Here is a 17,254-nt window from a genome sequence, read left to right as displayed (position 1 = left end):
GTGTTGAACGAATACAATCGACTCTTTTCAACTCAAACTCAGGAGTTTTAACAGTTGGGTTTGAAAGTAGATTATTTGACAGATGCATGTCAATCCTAATTTTGCTTCACCACCAAAAACCAAATAAACAAAAGCAGATCTCCATCAATATCTCATGTCAATCCTAGTTTTGCTTCTCTTTCACTTGAGAATGAATGTCAATATCATCTGCAACACAAGATGGTAATGCAAAGATGTTACAGCACTAGATATCTGCTCTCCATCAATATCTCATGTCAATCCTAATTTTGCTCCTCTCTTCCAGGGCAGCATCTAAATATTATACCTTACTGATGCTCCCATTTGAAAATGAATGTCAATATCATCCGCAACACAAGATGGTAATGCAAGGATGTTACAGCACTATATAGCATGTTCTGCAAATAGAATGGTATATATTTCCTTTTAGGTATGGTTTCTTTCATACATCGGGCAATAAATAAACTCAGGACAGCATCGATCTGTCGTGAGGAAGCAATGCTTTGAAATATAAAACGATCACTATTTGTTACAGGTAATTGAATCACTGAGAAAAAAAAAAAAAGATCTAGTGCCCTTCTCTGTGGACAAAGAAAAAAAAGAAATAGAAATAACATCTGACTTCTGAGATTCACTTTACATAAGCTTATATGGCAGAGAAGCAGAGCAGCTTCAAAGATCAATTCGAAGATGTGACATGTAACTTAACCTGCCAAAAGCTTGATGAAGTTGCTTTGAACCGCCACCAGCGGGATGGTTTTACAAGACTGCCACAGGTTATGCATGTCAAATCGACCAGAATGTCCTCAATCAACTATTTCTGTTTTCCGCTTCACAATTCGATACCAGCTCCAACTAATGCAGCTGCCACTGTTGCAGATGCCTCTTCAAGTGTCCGTTGCTTTTTCACCATATTGAAAGCTTCTATGACATCTCCAGCTTCCCAATCATCAAAATCATCAACACCAATTCCACACTCTAGCCCGGCACCAACCTGGATACCAGAAAGAACTTACCATTGCCCGAGAAAGAAAACATGACGATGCATGGGGTATCAGATTTCACACTATAGCATTTAGGAACTATTGTTTGCCAAATCCACATTACATGATGGAGAATGATTCATAAAAATATTGCACAGTGACATTGCAAATATAAGATCAGATGTAAAACTTTTATTGAATCTATAACATATTTAACTTGAAACTAAGTTGCTTATAATTTTCATGCCAATATATGATCAGAGGCAATATGTGATCATGGTAGTGTCTGTTCTTTTTCCTGAACTAAAGATACTACAGCAGTAAACTAATTACCATGAACTGATAAGACTTTGGGTGTTCAGAATACAATTGGCACCATCTACAATCGTGGTTAGCCTGATACAAATTTCTATAGCAATGTTGTTCATAATATTGTGAATTATTAGAAGACAGCAGTTCATGTTACCTAAGCTGTTTTCTGAAAAATGAGCGACTATTTGTGACTTACCTCCTTGACATCTTCCTTCACTCGTCTAAGAGAATCAATTGTGCCAGTGTGAACTGTCTTCCCATTCCGAACAACCCGAACACCACAGTCTTTCACCACCTTTCCTTCAGTGATCATGCATCCAGCAACACGTCCACTACCGCTACTGAATGTTGCTCGAACATCTGCTGTTCCTATTGGAACTTGTTCCTAGAAGATAACAGAAATAATTAGAATCAAAATAAAATGTGGGTTTAGGTGTCCGGGCAAAAAACAGAAGCTCAAGATGGTCAAGTGTTAACCTCAACAGGCTCTAGAAGTCCTTCCATTGCATTCCTCATGTCATCAACAAGGTCATAAATGACCCTATACAGACGAATCTCAACATTTTTTTTGTCTGCATAGCTCTTAACTGAACCAGGTGTTTTCACATTGAAACCAAATATAATGGCCTCAGAAGCAACAGCCAGATCAACATCACTAGTGCTCACCTCCCCTGGAGCCTGGAGGAGGAACTTCAAACTGACATTACCTTGAGGGAGCACTTGAAGAGCTTGTCTGATAGCTCCGATCGAACCCTAAGATGTATGAAAGTGTTGCGTTCAGAAATGAGTTATGTACAGACAATGTGCTCGATGCAACATCCAAGATAACATGCATCTGGAGAATATTACCTGGACGTCAACCTTTAGAATAATATTCAACTGGTGCACATCTAGACCAGATTGTTTCCCTGTTGCAACAGCAGAAGCGATGGAAGACAGAGTGACCTTAACTTCCCCTGCTTTTGCAGATATCCGTGCAACCCATAATGATTCTGCACATGCTTCTGCCCTTTCGCGTGCCACATCAAGGGATTTGACAACCTCAAATTCATCACCAGCAATAGGAACACTACTGAGACCGATTACCTAGGAATTTGAACATTCCAAGTGAAGAAGGAAAGGCATAAGAGTGGTTAACAAACAAAGATATAAGACTTCAAGAAATATGAAAATAACGTCCAGTCAGAAAAACTAGAATATTACATCACATTAGTGTTTATCATCCACCATATCCTTCAAGATTTTTAAAAGACCATACCTCATATTGTGCAATGTGTATAATTAACGATTGTGTTGAGCTATTTGTTTCAAGAATACTAACTAATCCATATGGTGCAAATCATCAGATGTTCTGAAAACAATCTAACTTTAGTTATTCCCAAGATAAGCAGAGAAAAATATACCTGCACAGCCATTGATGGTCCAGCTTTATCAACATGACCACCTCTGTCATCAAACATAGCACGCACCTACTCATGAGACGATTTAACGTGAAATGTTAGTAAGCTCTCAAAAAGGAGAAGAAACCAAGACTATGAACATTAATAATGTGTATGAAAAGGCTGGCAAAAATTTATCCACACTTCTTCCTAAAGAAACAAGACGAAGGCAAACCTTTCCAAAAGCTTCACCACATACTACAACATCACTCTTCTTAAGGGTTCCATTTTGCACAATAAGTGTGGCAACAGCTCCTTTTGCTTTATCAAGACCTGCTTCTATAACGGTGCCTTTAGCATTTCTTTGAGGATTGGCTTTCAATTCTTGCAGCTTCGCAATTATGAAAAATACTAAATAAGGTATGAAATTCGCCAAAGTAAGCAACTTTGAATCTGAGACTAATCTTATACCTCTGCCACAAGCATAACAGTCTCCAACAGTTCATCAACATTCTCTCCTTTAAGAGCACTAATCTGATTCAGGAGACAACTAACGATTTTTATGAATCATAAAAACTGAAAGTATGTTTACAGGTTATAGCTATTTTTTAAGTGGGAGCAACCTGAACCATAGGAATGTCACCACCCCATATCTCTGGCATAAGGCCAACAGAAGAAAGCTCTTGCAGAACCCTTTCTGGATTTGCTCCATCCTTATCTATCTGAATCCATGAATGAACAACCGTAATCAATTACTTGCATGCCAGATATGAAGAAGATGTAGCATGACTAAGCTGGCATGCCTTGTTAATGGCAATGATAATAGGCACCCCAGCTGCCTTTGCATGAGCTATTGCCTCACTGGTCTGCGGGCGGACTCCATCATCAGCAGCCACTACAATGATGACAATGTCGGTCACTCTTGCTCCACGTGCCCTCATTGCACCAAATGCCTGTGGCAAGTTTAGAGCAGGAGTTAATTGCATTGCATGGTTCACCCACAACAAAGATTCAAGACTCATATTACAAATTTTGATTTTACGTCTAAAGCCAAGATCACAATGAGGTCCCAAAACCAAAAGGGAATATCAGCTGAAAATTTTAGTGGCAGAAGAAAAGGAGCACATAACAAATACCTCATGCCCCGGGGTATCAAGAAAGACACATGGTTGAGGCTTTCCATCAACTGGGACAAGAACCTTGTATGCGCCAATACCTTGAGTTATTCCACCTGCCTCTGATGCTACCACCTGTAATTATGAGTCAGACTCAGCTTTTGAGAGAGGCGATAGACATGTGGAAAAGTTTTGCACACAACTGCTTTGCAGGACATTCAAACCTGTCAATAAGAAATTTACAGGAATGCACATGCAGGACAGAAGTTATAGAACTTACCCTGCTCTTTCGAATATAGTCCAGTAGTGTTGTCTGTCAATCCAGATTACCAATAAATAAATAAGTATCCATTTATACAGGGATTTAACTCTAATAATAGCAAAGAAAAAAAAAAAAAAAACTGGTACCTTTCCGTGATCCACATGTCCCATGATTGTAATAACAGGAGGCCTATCTTCTAACATGTCCAGATCATCCTCATCAAGTACTTCCTTCTTCTTTGCCATTTCTTCCACTCTAACCGGGTCAACTTCGATTACTTCCACATCATATTCCTTGCATATCATCTTGACCATGTCTTTATCAAGAGCATGAACTGTCTCAGGCTTAACTCCCTTTGAGAACAAAAATGCAAGAATATCTGCTTCACCGACAGCCAAGTTATATGCTAACTCCTCTGTCAACATGCCCTCTTCACCCACCTCAAGAATCTCGACTTTAACAGGTTCTGCAGCTTTGGCTGCTTGCAGTCTTGCAGCCTTACGGCTTGCCTTACGGCTTGCCTTACTCCATTTCCTCCCTTTCCTTGGCTCTGTTACCCCAGGGATAGGCACATCAAGTTCTGAGGCTTCCTCTTCGGATATCTCTCCATCATTTGTCATACGTCTGCGCAATCCACCAGTAGAACTTGATTTCTTACGTCGTTCATCTTTGACTTTGGATGGTGGGGGCCCTTTTGCTGGCTTCAAAGGGGTTGCTAAAATCGCCTCAGCTGCAATTGGATCATCAACTGGTATCTTGGATGCAAATTTATCTATAAGAATTGGTTTCCTTTCCTTCTGGACATCAGACTTCTTTACTGCAGGAGTGGAAGGCGGAACAGCTGCAGGTTTTGCTTGCAGCTTCGGCCTGGCCGGCGAAGGCATTTGAGGCCTCAAAGGAGCAACTTGAGCAGCACCTGATATCTTCGTCTCTGTGGTTATAGGGATATCTTTCTTCCTATCCTCCCTGACCTTGGGCAATTCTTTAACTACCCTTTGTACGCTTGCCACAGGGTTCCCCTTCCGCCAAACGCTCTTAAGCGTCTTCGACTTCCTAGGAGATGAAGTTGCATTCTCTGGCCCAACCGGTTTGGAGCCGCCACTGGGCGCACCATTGCCCTTGATATCTTTACCACCAAATTTGACGGCATTCGTAGTCTCAAGCTTTTCCACCTTCTCTAAAACCTCACCAAGAGATTCTATCACTTTCTCTGTGTCTTCCACTGCGGCCATCGGCTTCTCACGGACAACCATGTCGGATGACCAAATGGAGGAGCCCGAGTTCGAAGGATCAACCTGGCCGTTAGGGAGGGGTTTCAGCACAGGCTTGGAAGGAGGCTTGAGGATGAGATCCGCATCATCGTTTCTGCCACCGCTGCTGTTACTGACCTTCAATGTGGACTCCGCAGAGAACGGGATTTCTCTCTCCTCAATCAAATTGGTGGTCACCATACACTTACACACTCGGCCTCGAACGCGACGCCATTTCTTCCAGCCGTCGAAGCCACCGACTCTAATACTAGAAACGACATGAACCCTCCGAACAGCGACGACAGAGGGAAACACCTCGAAGACTCCCGGGGAAACGGACCTCGCGCTTCCCAGCGACGCGAGGGAAGCCGGAGACGCCATTGCTCCGCAAGCAGGCCACACAAACACGCAACTCCCACCAAACTAGCATAAAAATTGCATCTTTGAACCGCAACCCGAGTGGCAAGAACACAATCAAGTTCCAATCTTGAACAAAAGGACGTCCAATCCTCACCCAGATACCCTCCGAAACCCTAATTTCGTTCCAAAAGAAGAACGCAAGGCCTCAATTTGAGAGCTTTACCTCAGAACTTTGAGATAGACTTCTTGTAATTTCTTCTGCTCCGAAGAAGAGAGAGAGAGAGAGAAATTGGATTCCTCTGATTCGTCGTGAGAAAACCATGCTATATATGAAGTTAAGGTGGGAAAAAGGGGTTAACTTTGAGGGAGGATATGGCTGTTTCTCCGCTCGTAAGCATGGGTGTGTAGGCGATAAGGTTTGTGATAGGGGGAGATCCACTCACGCTCTGTAAACCCCTGTGATGGATATTTGATGGCGCCCTGTGGTGCCACATTTGTGCTATTATTGCATGGATTGGTTTTGTCTAATCATTGCCTGTCAAAATCCCTATTACTGTTGTGACATCCAATGGACAGGCCCAATACGGAACCGAAAGTCTATTGTTGGACCGGTTCGATCCGGTCTGGTTCTAAATCACATGGATGGGTCGAGAAGAGGCCCAAATAAGGCCCACCATGGAACCGAAAGCCTAATATTAGACCGGTTCCATCCGGTCTCGTTCTAAATCACAAGGACCGGTCGAGCCCATCCACACAATAGCAATAACTGGTCTCTCTGTCACGTGCGTCGCACATTCTATTCTTGTTTCAAGCGCTGGAAACCCTTACGGCCCTTCCTCTCGCTCCCGACCTTTTCCGCCTTCTCCTTCCTCTCTTCCGTTTGGCGAGCAACTCGGGCGGCGGCGGTGGAGATGAGCGTGTGGAACTACGTGGTGACGGCTCACAAGCCGACCAACGTCACCCACTCGTGCGTCGGCAACTTCACCAGCCCCCAAGAGCTCAACCTCATCATCGCGTAATGCTTCTATCCGAATCTCCCCTTAAGCATTTTCTTTAATCTTTTTAGGGTTTTGTGCCTTGAAATTGGCTGTTTCTGTGATTTTGGTGGAGATTGTCTCGCGTTAGGGTTCCGTGATTGGACCGGAAGGCCTCATCTAGTTAGGGTCTTGATTTATCTGATGGAGCCACATCTAGTTATCTGATTTATCTGATTGATTTAACTTGATTTATCTAGTTAGGGTTCCGTGATTGGACTGGAAGGCCTCATCTAGTTAAGGTCTAGTTAGGGTCTTGATTTATCTAGTTCTTGGAGTTCTTGATTGGGGTTTTCTTTGGTTCCGTTTGGTTTCGTTGCCCCTGGCGATGCTGGTCTAAGTTTGTCGATGTTGATATTTCAGTCTTGCTGCCGTTGCTTTTGATTGATAATCTGCCTTTTCTTTGCAGTAAATGCACACGCATTGAAATCCATTTACTTACGCCTCATGGACTGCAGGTAACAGGATCATAATTCGTCTATTATTTTCTTTATTTAATTGTTCTTTACACTATCGATGAAGTTTTTTTGTTGCTCGTTTAGAAATATTAAAGCTGTTGGAGGATGCTGTTACTTGTAGTTTGTACGAGATGGGATAAAGATGTGTACGAAATTACCCTTAAAAAAAAAAGAACCATGGAAATAAGGCTAATCGGTAGACATATTAGATGCCTAGACAATATTTTGCCGGAATCATGTTTGTGAATTATCTTATGCAACATGTTACGAGGTTTATCCTATTAGTTTGATGGGTCATCTATTATTGCTGTTGTGTTCTAGTTGAAAGGATGTTTTGCATGTGCTATTGAAGCATTTGCTTTTCCAGACAATTTGCCTAGCAGGTGTTCATCTTTCTTGTTAATCTAAATTTGACCATTAATTGGAAAATGCTTAGAAATTTTAGTTGAACGTGGAAAGTAAAATATGACTTCTCCACATGCTTTATGAGCAGCAATCATTGTTATGGCTTCTGTGTTTTAGACGCAGCAAGATGGTTATGCAAATCATCATAACAAAACTCTTGCTCAGTTTCTCCTCTCTCTATATGATTAATATTGAGGCCAATACAGTTAGTCTGTTGACGGAGATAAATATGTTTGGAAATTGCTTAGAACTTCACTTTTGTTCTTTGGTTATCATCTTCTTTGTCTGTTTTGTCAATCTTATCATATAGCTCAATAGTGTTTTGTTTCTTCTCATCACTATTAACAAACAATGATTCAAGACTACTTGATTTATTAATTAATGCATATCTGAATTTTAAAAGTCAGAAAATTCGTAGAGCACTTACAATTTGGTGTTAGTTTCTTGTTGCACTCACATTTTTTAATTGATCTTTTTGTTAATGCAGCCCATGTTGGATGTACCTATATATGGAAGAATTGCCACACTCGAACTTTTTCGTCCGCATGTGAGTCTTTTGCCCTCTCATGCTTTCTCGAGATGAGACCTCTTTTTAGTTTACATATATTGAATTCTCTATAGGGTGAACCTCAAGATTTTCTATTTATCGCTACGGAGAGGTACAAATTCTGTGTTCTTCAGTGGGATGCAGAGACATCAGAGCTTATTACAAGGTAAAGAAGGATATGTGAATGCTCTTCTTATTTTGTGAAAAGGTGTCTTGATACTTCCATGTGCAGAGCCCTATGTAATGCACAGATAACTCTTTCCTTGATTAGCTTTATTTTCTTTTAGAGCAAGAGCCTTTTGATGCTCAAAAAGGAATGTGGAATGTTGAAGATGAGGGACTTACATTTTAATTTAATTATATACTATATAACATGCTGATTGAAATATATGTGAATAGGGCAACCTGGATGATTTTGGTTGAGGCGAGCACTGAGCTGTCTGTATATTTCATGCTTAATCCATATGTTTGTACATATTGATGTATGTACATTATACACACATCGACAGTGTGCAAAGACTATTAAGAGTACATGCACCTTTGCGCACGTACCACATGGACTATTTCATGCACTAAGTTGGTAGTTAATATTGTTGCAGTTACAATACCCTATGATTTCACAGTAATGAGAAAATGAACTCTTTAGATGTCATTCATCTGCTTGTACTTGCCATTTTGGTTGCCGAGGTTGATTTTAACCTTTTCCAATCAATTTTCTGATGGAAGAAATGATGTATACACATTGCTTTCTCAGTTATACATAATCAAGGAACCCAGGCCTTTGATTTTCACATAGTTCTCACATATTGATTTTTTTAAGCATTCAGTGTAGTCTTCTGTTTATCCATAGTCATTAGCCTTGTGTTGAACTGTTCCTACCCATTTTCTAGCAATGGGATCCTGTTTACTGAAGCATACAAAAACGTGCTGTTTTGTTGTGCAGAGCTATGGGTGATGTTTCTGATCGAATTGGTCGTCCAACAGATAACGGACAGGTAAAAGATACTTGATACTACATGTTCATTCATGGTTGAGAAATATGAGTAAATAGTACATTGATAAATTAATTGTTGATTCACTATCTCCTACTCGAATGATCTCTATCCACTTTGCAGTCTTGTACTGAGTCTTTGTCTATATAATATAGAGAAACATAAGTATTTAAAGAAGAGTCCATTACTCCATTGTTGATAGGAGAAATGTGGGGTACCATGATTCGGTGCACAGCATAGGGCACAAGTTAGAGACTTGGCTCATATCTAAGAGAACTGCCCCTGTCTTCAGTCCCTCTTTCCCCTTGGATAAGTACCCTGCCAGCCAGTAACTACTTAAGTTGCAACATCAAGCAAGTGCTTTCAAGTGGCTTTTTACTGTATTGTGATCCTTGGTACAATTTCGAATTCTTTTAGACATTCAGTGTAAGTTCTTTATGTGTGATCACTTGTGGAATGTGGACACTTCATGCCATATTGTAAATTCCCTTAATGTCTGAGCATGGAGTAATTGACTGGTTTAGCGGGCACACGTTTAGGTCATCATATTTTATATCTAAATTCAACAATTCACCTTAATGCTTGGTGGATCTAAACAAGTATGGTCACATTTCTCTGCTTTCCTATGCACAGGAAGCAATACTCAAAGTGAATGACTTGGATTTCAATTGGTCAGTGTAGGGCCAAAGGTCCATGGAGATGCTTAGTTATGCACTGTAGATTGTGGTTATTACTTATTAGTGTTCTCCAGATATAATTGTTCATTTTGAAACAAAGGGTTAGGATAGGGTGGTTACAATGCATATTTTTCTCCTCAAGCAACCACTTGCTGCTTGATGACCACTTTCAGTGACTCGGCTTCAACCTACCAGGTTGCTGATCTTGAAAGCTCTTTAGATAGATGAAGTATAATTTAAAAAACCTGCATGCAAGTTATGCTTCAAGAGAGAGGGTGGTGCTTGGTCTCCTGATTGAGAGATAATGGTTTCTTTGGATTTGATATTTATCCTTCTTCTTGGAAATTGAAGAGAGTAATGATGTAATAGGGTGCTATAAATCTTCTCATGTTGTTATAATTTTATATTTAGACCATATAGTAGAAAATTGTTTATCTCATACAGAGATTCGTGACTGCAATAGTATGTATGTATTTTCTCTAGATGGATGGTCATGGTTGGCATTCTCTGTTTCTTTAATTTCTTTTTAGAGTTAATTATGTGGTTGCTATTTATTGATGTCAACCTCTTTGTTTTTGTAGATTGGTTTGATTGACCCTGACTGTCGGTTGATTGGCCTCCACTTGTATGATGGTCTATTTAAGGTGATACATCTGTGAATCTACTTCTTAAGTGATAGCTGTGATTGAGATCCAGCCATTCAGGGCTAAGCTACTCATAATTTATGGTTTTTATTTCTTTGCCAGGTTATACCATTCGATAATAAAGGACAGTTAAAGGAAGCTTTTAACATCAGGTATCCCCATGGAAGATGTTCTCATCGGATCATCACTCATTAACAAGTCATTCAACAAGGGTTTGTTCTTAAGAAATGTTTTTGTAATGTTTGTTTCCATCGCAGGCTTGAAGAACTTCAAGTTTTAGATATAAAATTTCTTTATGGCTGTTTGAAGCCTACAATTGTGGTCCTGTACCAGGTAAGAACAGAAGTTACACCATTGATTAACATTTATTTTGTTATATCTGAAGCATTTTCATGTCTATTACTTGTTAGTCTTATTATTCCAATGTACCATTATGCCGGAATGAAGTTTTGCTTCCATTTTTTTTTTTGTGTAAGGGAACATTGAATTATTCACCAGGTAAGTGAGTAAAGCAAAATGGACAATGATAATATTTGGCTTTTTGAAAGGAAAAAGGTAGAAAAAAGAACAAGAAGCCCACATATGTTTTGAGTTGTATCTGTAGAAAATTGGGACTGTGTTGGTACATCACTGGTTAGAGAATCTTTAAGTAGTTTTTGAAACATTGCAACTGTTTCTATGACATTTTAACAAATTTATTGCTTGACTAAGAAGATGTATTGTGTGCATCAACATCCTGGTGAAAACATATGAGAAACATGATTTTATGGGTCATTCCTTAAAAAAGGTGATATCCAGTATTAAATGTATTTTCTTTTCCAAAAGAAGTTTTAAATGTCATAACAGCACAGGTTAGTGCACAGCTTTGTTGCTTGTGCAGTCTCCATCTGGTCTGTTTTTCTGTTTCACATTCATAACATCTGATCTGTCCCTCCACCTCGTATCACCTATAGTCACTTTTCTGAACCTTTAACTGCAAGTTGAGTACTTCATTTCTTTTAAAATCTGAATTAAGGTCTCTTTCGATTGGATTAGTTTCTTTTGGGTCTTTTTTTGTATAGTTAGTTTACCACAGAAAGTGTTTGTTTCATGGTAAGTCTGCTGTGTTTCCAATTTATTAAATATCTTCATTGCTTAAGATACCTTTTGGAAAGTCTAAAAGGCCTTGAATACATGTTTACTAAATTATTTAATTAAAACTGAGCCAATTAATCTATACTAAGAAAATCTCAAAGTATCGTTAATTTCATGATTATGTCATGCAGGATAACAAGGATGCTCGGCATGCTAAGACTTATGAGATAGCGCTCAAGGATAAGGACTTTGTTGAGGGTCCATTGTCTCATACTAATCTTGACAACGGGGCTGGTATTCTGATTCCTGTGCCCATGCCCCTTGGTGGTGTCATAATTATAGGGGAGGAGACGATCGTTTATTGTAGTGTTACTGCTTTTAAAGCTATACCAATCAGACCGGTAAGTTCGTTCACTTAATGCTTTTAGTCATTTTAATCATAACTTAATTATTTGTTCAATTATTTTTCTAATTCTGTGGCTTGCTACCCATTGCTATGTACAGTCAATTACAAGGGCCTATGGAAGAGTTGATGCAGATGGCTCTCGGTACTTGCTTGGTGATAACGCAGGCCTTCTACATTTACTCGTCATCACTCACGAGAGGGAAAGGTGGAACATCTGTTTGTGTTTCATTATGTTTGGAATCAGACCCACCGAGTGTTCTTTTTCTTTTTTAACTGTAAAATGTTCCAAAGTTAATATACTAATTCTTTTTGGCACAATGCTGCAGAGTAACTGGTCTGAAAATTGAGCACTTAGGAGAGACCTCTGTTGCATCAACAATATCTTATCTTGATAATGCAGTTGTGTATATTGGTTCAATCTATGGTGATTCACAGGTATTCTACTAAATGATTTTCTTGGCAGTTCCACTAAATGATTCCTCAGTTGAATTCTCTGCTGCTATTTGTGCTTTTCTATGTATTGCCTGATTTCGCAGCATCTTGTTGCGTTCTGTTGCAATTATGAAAGTTTGCACTGAAATTGTTTAATAACAGCTTATAAAACTGAATCTACAACCTGATGCAAAGGGTTCATACGTTGAAGTTCTTGAAAAATATGTCAACCTGGGGCCTATTGTGGATTTCTGTGTTGTTGATCTTGAGAGGCAAGGTCAGGGTCAGGTTGTTACCTGTTCGGGAGCTTATAAAGATGGATCCCTCCGCATAGTCCGAAATGGAATAGGGATTAATGAACAGGTATGATGCCTTTATGTGTCTTTATTGATGGTCATATCAAAATAGTTGGAGCATTTTTTATTTATCTGCAGACATCTGTTGGTAGGCATCTGTAGAACTTCAAGGTATCAAAGGGTTATGGTCCTTGCGGTCTTCTACTAATGATCCATATGACACCTTCTTGGTGGTAAGTTTCATCAATGAGACACGTGTCCTGGCAATGAATATGGATGACGAATTAGAAGAATCTGAGATAGAAGGATTTTGTGCAGAAGCCCAAACCTTATTTTGTCAAAATGCCATCCATGATCAACTTGTGCAGGTGCAATTTTACAATGATTGCATTCATTGTGGTTTTTATTATGTTCAGATAGCTTGATTCCACACTTGCTGCTGCTTGCTAATTAATTGTGGACTCATGCTTATACATACCTATATGAGTCGAGGCTTGCATTTAAAAAAAATTGTCATTAATGCAATATATGCACCAGGTCACTGCTAATTCTGTTCGATTAGTGAGTTCCACCACTCGAGAGTTGCTGCATGAGTGGAATGCACCTTCAGGCTACTCAGTCAACGTTGCAACTGCTAATGCCTCCCAGGTTGTGTTTCAGCTTCTTCTTTACCTTTTCCCCTTCTTTTAAATTTCATAGGTAGACAATTGTTAGCAACTCATATGATCGTTCGATATTAAATTTACACCATATGAGTTCTAGAGCATGAAAAGATTACATTTGTGCCTCAGCTTTTATATTGAGACATTTCCACATGGGAACTAAATGCACCTTCATCTCCGTGATATTATTATGCACAAAACACTTCTGGAAAGGATATATTTGAAACTAAATCTGTCATATTTCAGATATATGCTGGTTTGCACATTTACTAGTATAGTTAGTATGATAATAGACTGAGTGACATGGTGATATTTTCGGTGAAATACAGGTTTTGTTGGCCACTGGCGGTGGCCATCTTGTTTACTTAGAGATTGGAAATGGGAAGCTGGCCGAAGTTAAACATGTACAATTGGACTATGAGATATCTTGTCTTGACATAAATCCAAGTGGTGAAAATCCTAATTATAGTACATTAGCCGCAGTTGGTATGTGGACAGATATTAGTGTCAGGATATTTTCACTTCCTAGCCTAGAACTATTTGCAAAAGAAAATCTGGGAGGTGAAATTATTCCTCGATCTGTTCTTCTATGTACCTTTGAAGGGGTAAGCAGATTTGGAGCATAAAGATGCTGTCCTTGTGGCATTTCTGCAGTACAATTTTATGCTTTATTGCAAGTAATGATGCCTCTATTAATTGCCTTCTTTAATCTTCATCAGGTATATTATCTTCTGTGTACCCTTGGAGATGGACACCTGCTCAATTTTCTACTGAATTTGAGCACCGGTGAATTATCTAATAGGAAGAAGGTCTCTCTTGGTACTCAGCCTATTATGCTCCGAACATTTTCTTCAAAGGATACCACACATGTATTTGCAGCATCAGATAGACCTACAGTTATCTACAGTAGCAACAAGAAGTTACTCTATAGTAATGTGAATTTGAAGGAAGTCAGCCACATGTGTCCATTTAATTCAGCTGCTTTTCCTGACAGGTTCTCTATTTCCCTTTTTTTATTTTTTATGCCATAATATCTCAGAAAATGCCAAAAGTCTTTAAGTTTATAATTCTGTGTTACCCAATTTATGATGCTGAATTTTCTTCGTCATCCAATTATAGTTTATATTAATGTTCTAAAACAGCCTTGCAATAGCAAAAGAAGGTGAACTTTCAATTGGAACTATAGATGATATCCAAAAGCTTCACATTCGCACAATTCCTCTGGGGGAACATGCACGTCGAATTTGCCATCAGGAGCAGTCTCGAACATTTGCCATTTGTAGTCTCAAGAACTGCCAGACGAGTAATGAGGAGACAGAAATGCACTTTGTTCGCCTGTTGGATGATCAAACCTTTGAGTTCATATCAACCTACCCTCTTGATACCTATGAATACGGTTGCTCCATTATTAGTTGTTCATTCTCAGACGACAATAATGCCTATTACTGTGTTGGAACAGCTTATGTTTTGCCTGAAGAAAATGAGCCTAGCAAGGTGAGCCTTAGCTATATGAACTGTATAATATCAGCTCTGGATATTCCAAAATTATTAATTTGGCTATACACGCAGAATTATCTGCTATGAAGGATTATCTACTATTTCTTGGTCAAATCTTGCAGTGCATTTTCTGGTACAGGCTTTCTTACATAAATACTTGCCTTGTATTTAAGTGCAGTATTGCGTTTTCATCATGAGGTTTGACGTTGTCAGTTATACCATAAAAAACTTTTCTAGAAGGTTTTTTCTTTTGCAGTTTTCTAGTTGCAGGGCATTCTTTGTATGTTACGTTATACAAGTCTTGAGTGGGCCTTTTCTGTAGTGTTGACATTTATTCTTCTTAGCAACCTATTATTGCTGCAGTTTGATTGGATTTGATTATACTCTTCTTCGTGGTCTGTAGTTATTGTTATGCTCCTTGTAGTTATTGGAATATTTCACATATAATTTGCTCTGTATGTATGTAAGACGATCTGTATTATGACAGATTATTCATTTGATATATGGGATGAATCTTATGTCTCCAATATTTGCAGTGAGATAACCTATTCTACAGAAATCATACAGAACATTAGATTCGAGTCAAATGTGATTCATGTTTGATGAATGATTCACTAGTTTCAAATTTAATTCTCTATCTGGTTTTTATTTTCTAGGGAAGAATCCTGGTTTTTGTAGTTGAAGATGGGAAATTGCAATTGATTGCTGAAAAGGAAACCAAGGGTTCTGTGTACTCTCTCAATGCTTTCAATGGTAAATTGCTGGCTGCTATTAATCAGAAAATCCAACTATACAAATGGATGCTTCGGGAAGATGGATCAAGGGAATTGCAGGCGGAGTGTGGACATCATGGGCATATACTTGCTTTTTATGTTCAAACTCGCGGTGATTTCATTGTCGTTGGTGATCTGATGAAATCTATATCTCTGTTGTTATACAAGGTATTGTCAAGTTATCCCTGTGTTGCTTGTAAATTACTTACATGGTTCCAATTTCTTTTTTTTTTGTGTAATAAGATCAGAAAAAGACCCAGGAGAATTTTTATAGTTGTCTTCTAAGATGGATATATATATATATATATATATATATATATATATATATATATATATATATATATATATATATATATATATATATATATATATATGCATGTCCTTTGTTGAATATTAAGTGTGTAGGTTCTTTTTTTGGGCCTTGTCATCTTGTCATTTCTGAAGCATGAGGAACATAGTACATTTGTTGATTTACATTACCAGAATTATTTTGACTATTGCTGAATCAGATATATCATTTATATTCAGCATCTATGTATTGTTCATCCCTGAATTTTTTACCTGATGAGTAACTTTACTTTTTCAGCACGAGGAAGGTGCGATAGAGGAGCTAGCTAGGGATTATAATGCAAACTGGATGTCAGCTGTTGAGATTCTTGATGATGATGTCTTTCTTGGTGCTGAGAACAACTATAACCTTTTTACAGTGCGGAAAAATAGTGATGCAGCTACAGATGAGGAGCGAGGCCGGCTTGAGGTTGTTGGTGAATACCACCTTGGAGAGTTTGTCAACCGCTTTCGACATGGATCACTGGTAATGCGACTTCCGGATTCGGAGGCAGGCCACATTCCGACGGTTATATTTGGCACTATCAATGGTGTCATTGGGGTGGTAGCGTCCCTTCCTCATGACCAATATGTGTTCCTTGAGAAGCTCCAGGCCAACCTCGTGAAGGTAATAAAGGGGGTGGGTGGCCTGAGCCATGAGCAATGGCGATCGTTCAACAACGAAAAGAAGACAGTGGATGCCAGGAACTTCTTGGATGGAGACTTGATCGAGTCTTTCCTTGATCTCAGCCGCAGTCGGATGGACGAGATAGCATCCTCCATGGGAGTTCCATTGGAGGAGCTTTGCAAGAGAGTGGAGGAGCTGACAAGATTGCATTGAAGATTGTCTCGGATGGGAACTCATTTTGCTGCTTCTTCATGTTACAGCGGGCTTCCTCCTATGGCGGTACATGGTGACTTGATGGGTCTGTGTGCTGAAGTGAAGGATGCATGTAAGCTGTCGTTTACCATCTGTTTTATAAGCTACCATCTGTTTTATAAGCTACCTCACTAGCTAGTATCTGTTTACCATCCAGGGTCACAGTTTGTTGATCATTTTCCGTAAATGGTTTTATTTTGTGAGGAAAAGTGGTGTGGCCCTGTCCTCGTGTCGTCGAGATATGTTTTATATTTATGTTGAATTTATTCAATTCGGTCGACTCTGGAACGTTGGCTTCCCACCCAAATCCCAACCAAAATCCATTCCACTAGACTGACTGGAACACCATTTACTAGTAAAACAACTTGCAGTCACTTCCAGACTGACTTGTATTAAACCAACGGAAACAATATTACTTGGACGAAATCAACATTAGCTGTGTGTCCGCAGGATCTAAAGCAACAACAACAA

The 17,254-nt window shown here is 39.1% G+C and overlaps 2 protein-coding genes across 2 annotated transcripts; one reads left to right on the top strand and one right to left on the bottom strand.

Moving 5' to 3' along the window:
• Positions 1-414: 414 nt before the first annotated feature.
• Positions 415-6,121, bottom strand: LOC135618831 (translation initiation factor IF-2, chloroplastic-like). The gene is made up of 12 exons (XM_065120136.1): positions 4,216-6,121; positions 4,088-4,120; positions 3,829-3,942; positions 3,496-3,645; positions 3,316-3,414; positions 3,164-3,226; positions 2,928-3,083; positions 2,717-2,782; positions 2,163-2,399; positions 1,791-2,066; positions 1,510-1,698; positions 415-1,012 (listed from the first exon to the last, which is right to left on the bottom strand). The coding sequence occupies exons 1-12, from the start codon at positions 5,698-5,700 to the stop codon at positions 851-853; spliced, it is 3,030 nt and encodes a 1,009-aa protein (XP_064976208.1). The 5' UTR covers positions 5,701-6,121; the 3' UTR covers positions 415-850.
• Positions 6,122-6,466: 345 nt separating this feature from the next.
• On the top strand, positions 6,467-17,063 carry LOC103993621 (DNA damage-binding protein 1). The gene is made up of 19 exons (XM_009413752.3): positions 6,467-6,694; positions 7,123-7,171; positions 8,064-8,123; positions 8,198-8,289; positions 9,067-9,118; positions 10,374-10,436; positions 10,539-10,588; positions 10,694-10,769; positions 11,702-11,911; positions 12,015-12,121; positions 12,243-12,351; positions 12,511-12,711; positions 12,797-13,012; positions 13,182-13,292; positions 13,636-13,911; positions 14,026-14,300; positions 14,449-14,800; positions 15,460-15,744; positions 16,163-17,063. Exons 1-19 carry the CDS (start codon positions 6,591-6,593, stop codon positions 16,742-16,744), a joined length of 3,270 nt encoding a protein of 1,089 aa, XP_009412027.2. The 5' UTR covers positions 6,467-6,590; the 3' UTR covers positions 16,745-17,063.
• The last annotated feature ends 191 nt before the right edge of the window (positions 17,064-17,254 follow it).

The sequence above is a fragment of the Musa acuminata genome, chromosome BXJ2-8 (assembly GCF_036884655.1).
Source record: "Musa acuminata AAA Group cultivar baxijiao chromosome BXJ2-8, Cavendish_Baxijiao_AAA, whole genome shotgun sequence".
In the NCBI taxonomy this organism is placed as follows: domain Eukaryota; kingdom Viridiplantae; phylum Streptophyta; class Magnoliopsida; order Zingiberales; family Musaceae; genus Musa; species Musa acuminata.
The sequence above is the reverse complement of the archived record's forward strand: the minus strand, read 5'-3'. Positions and strand labels throughout refer to the sequence as shown.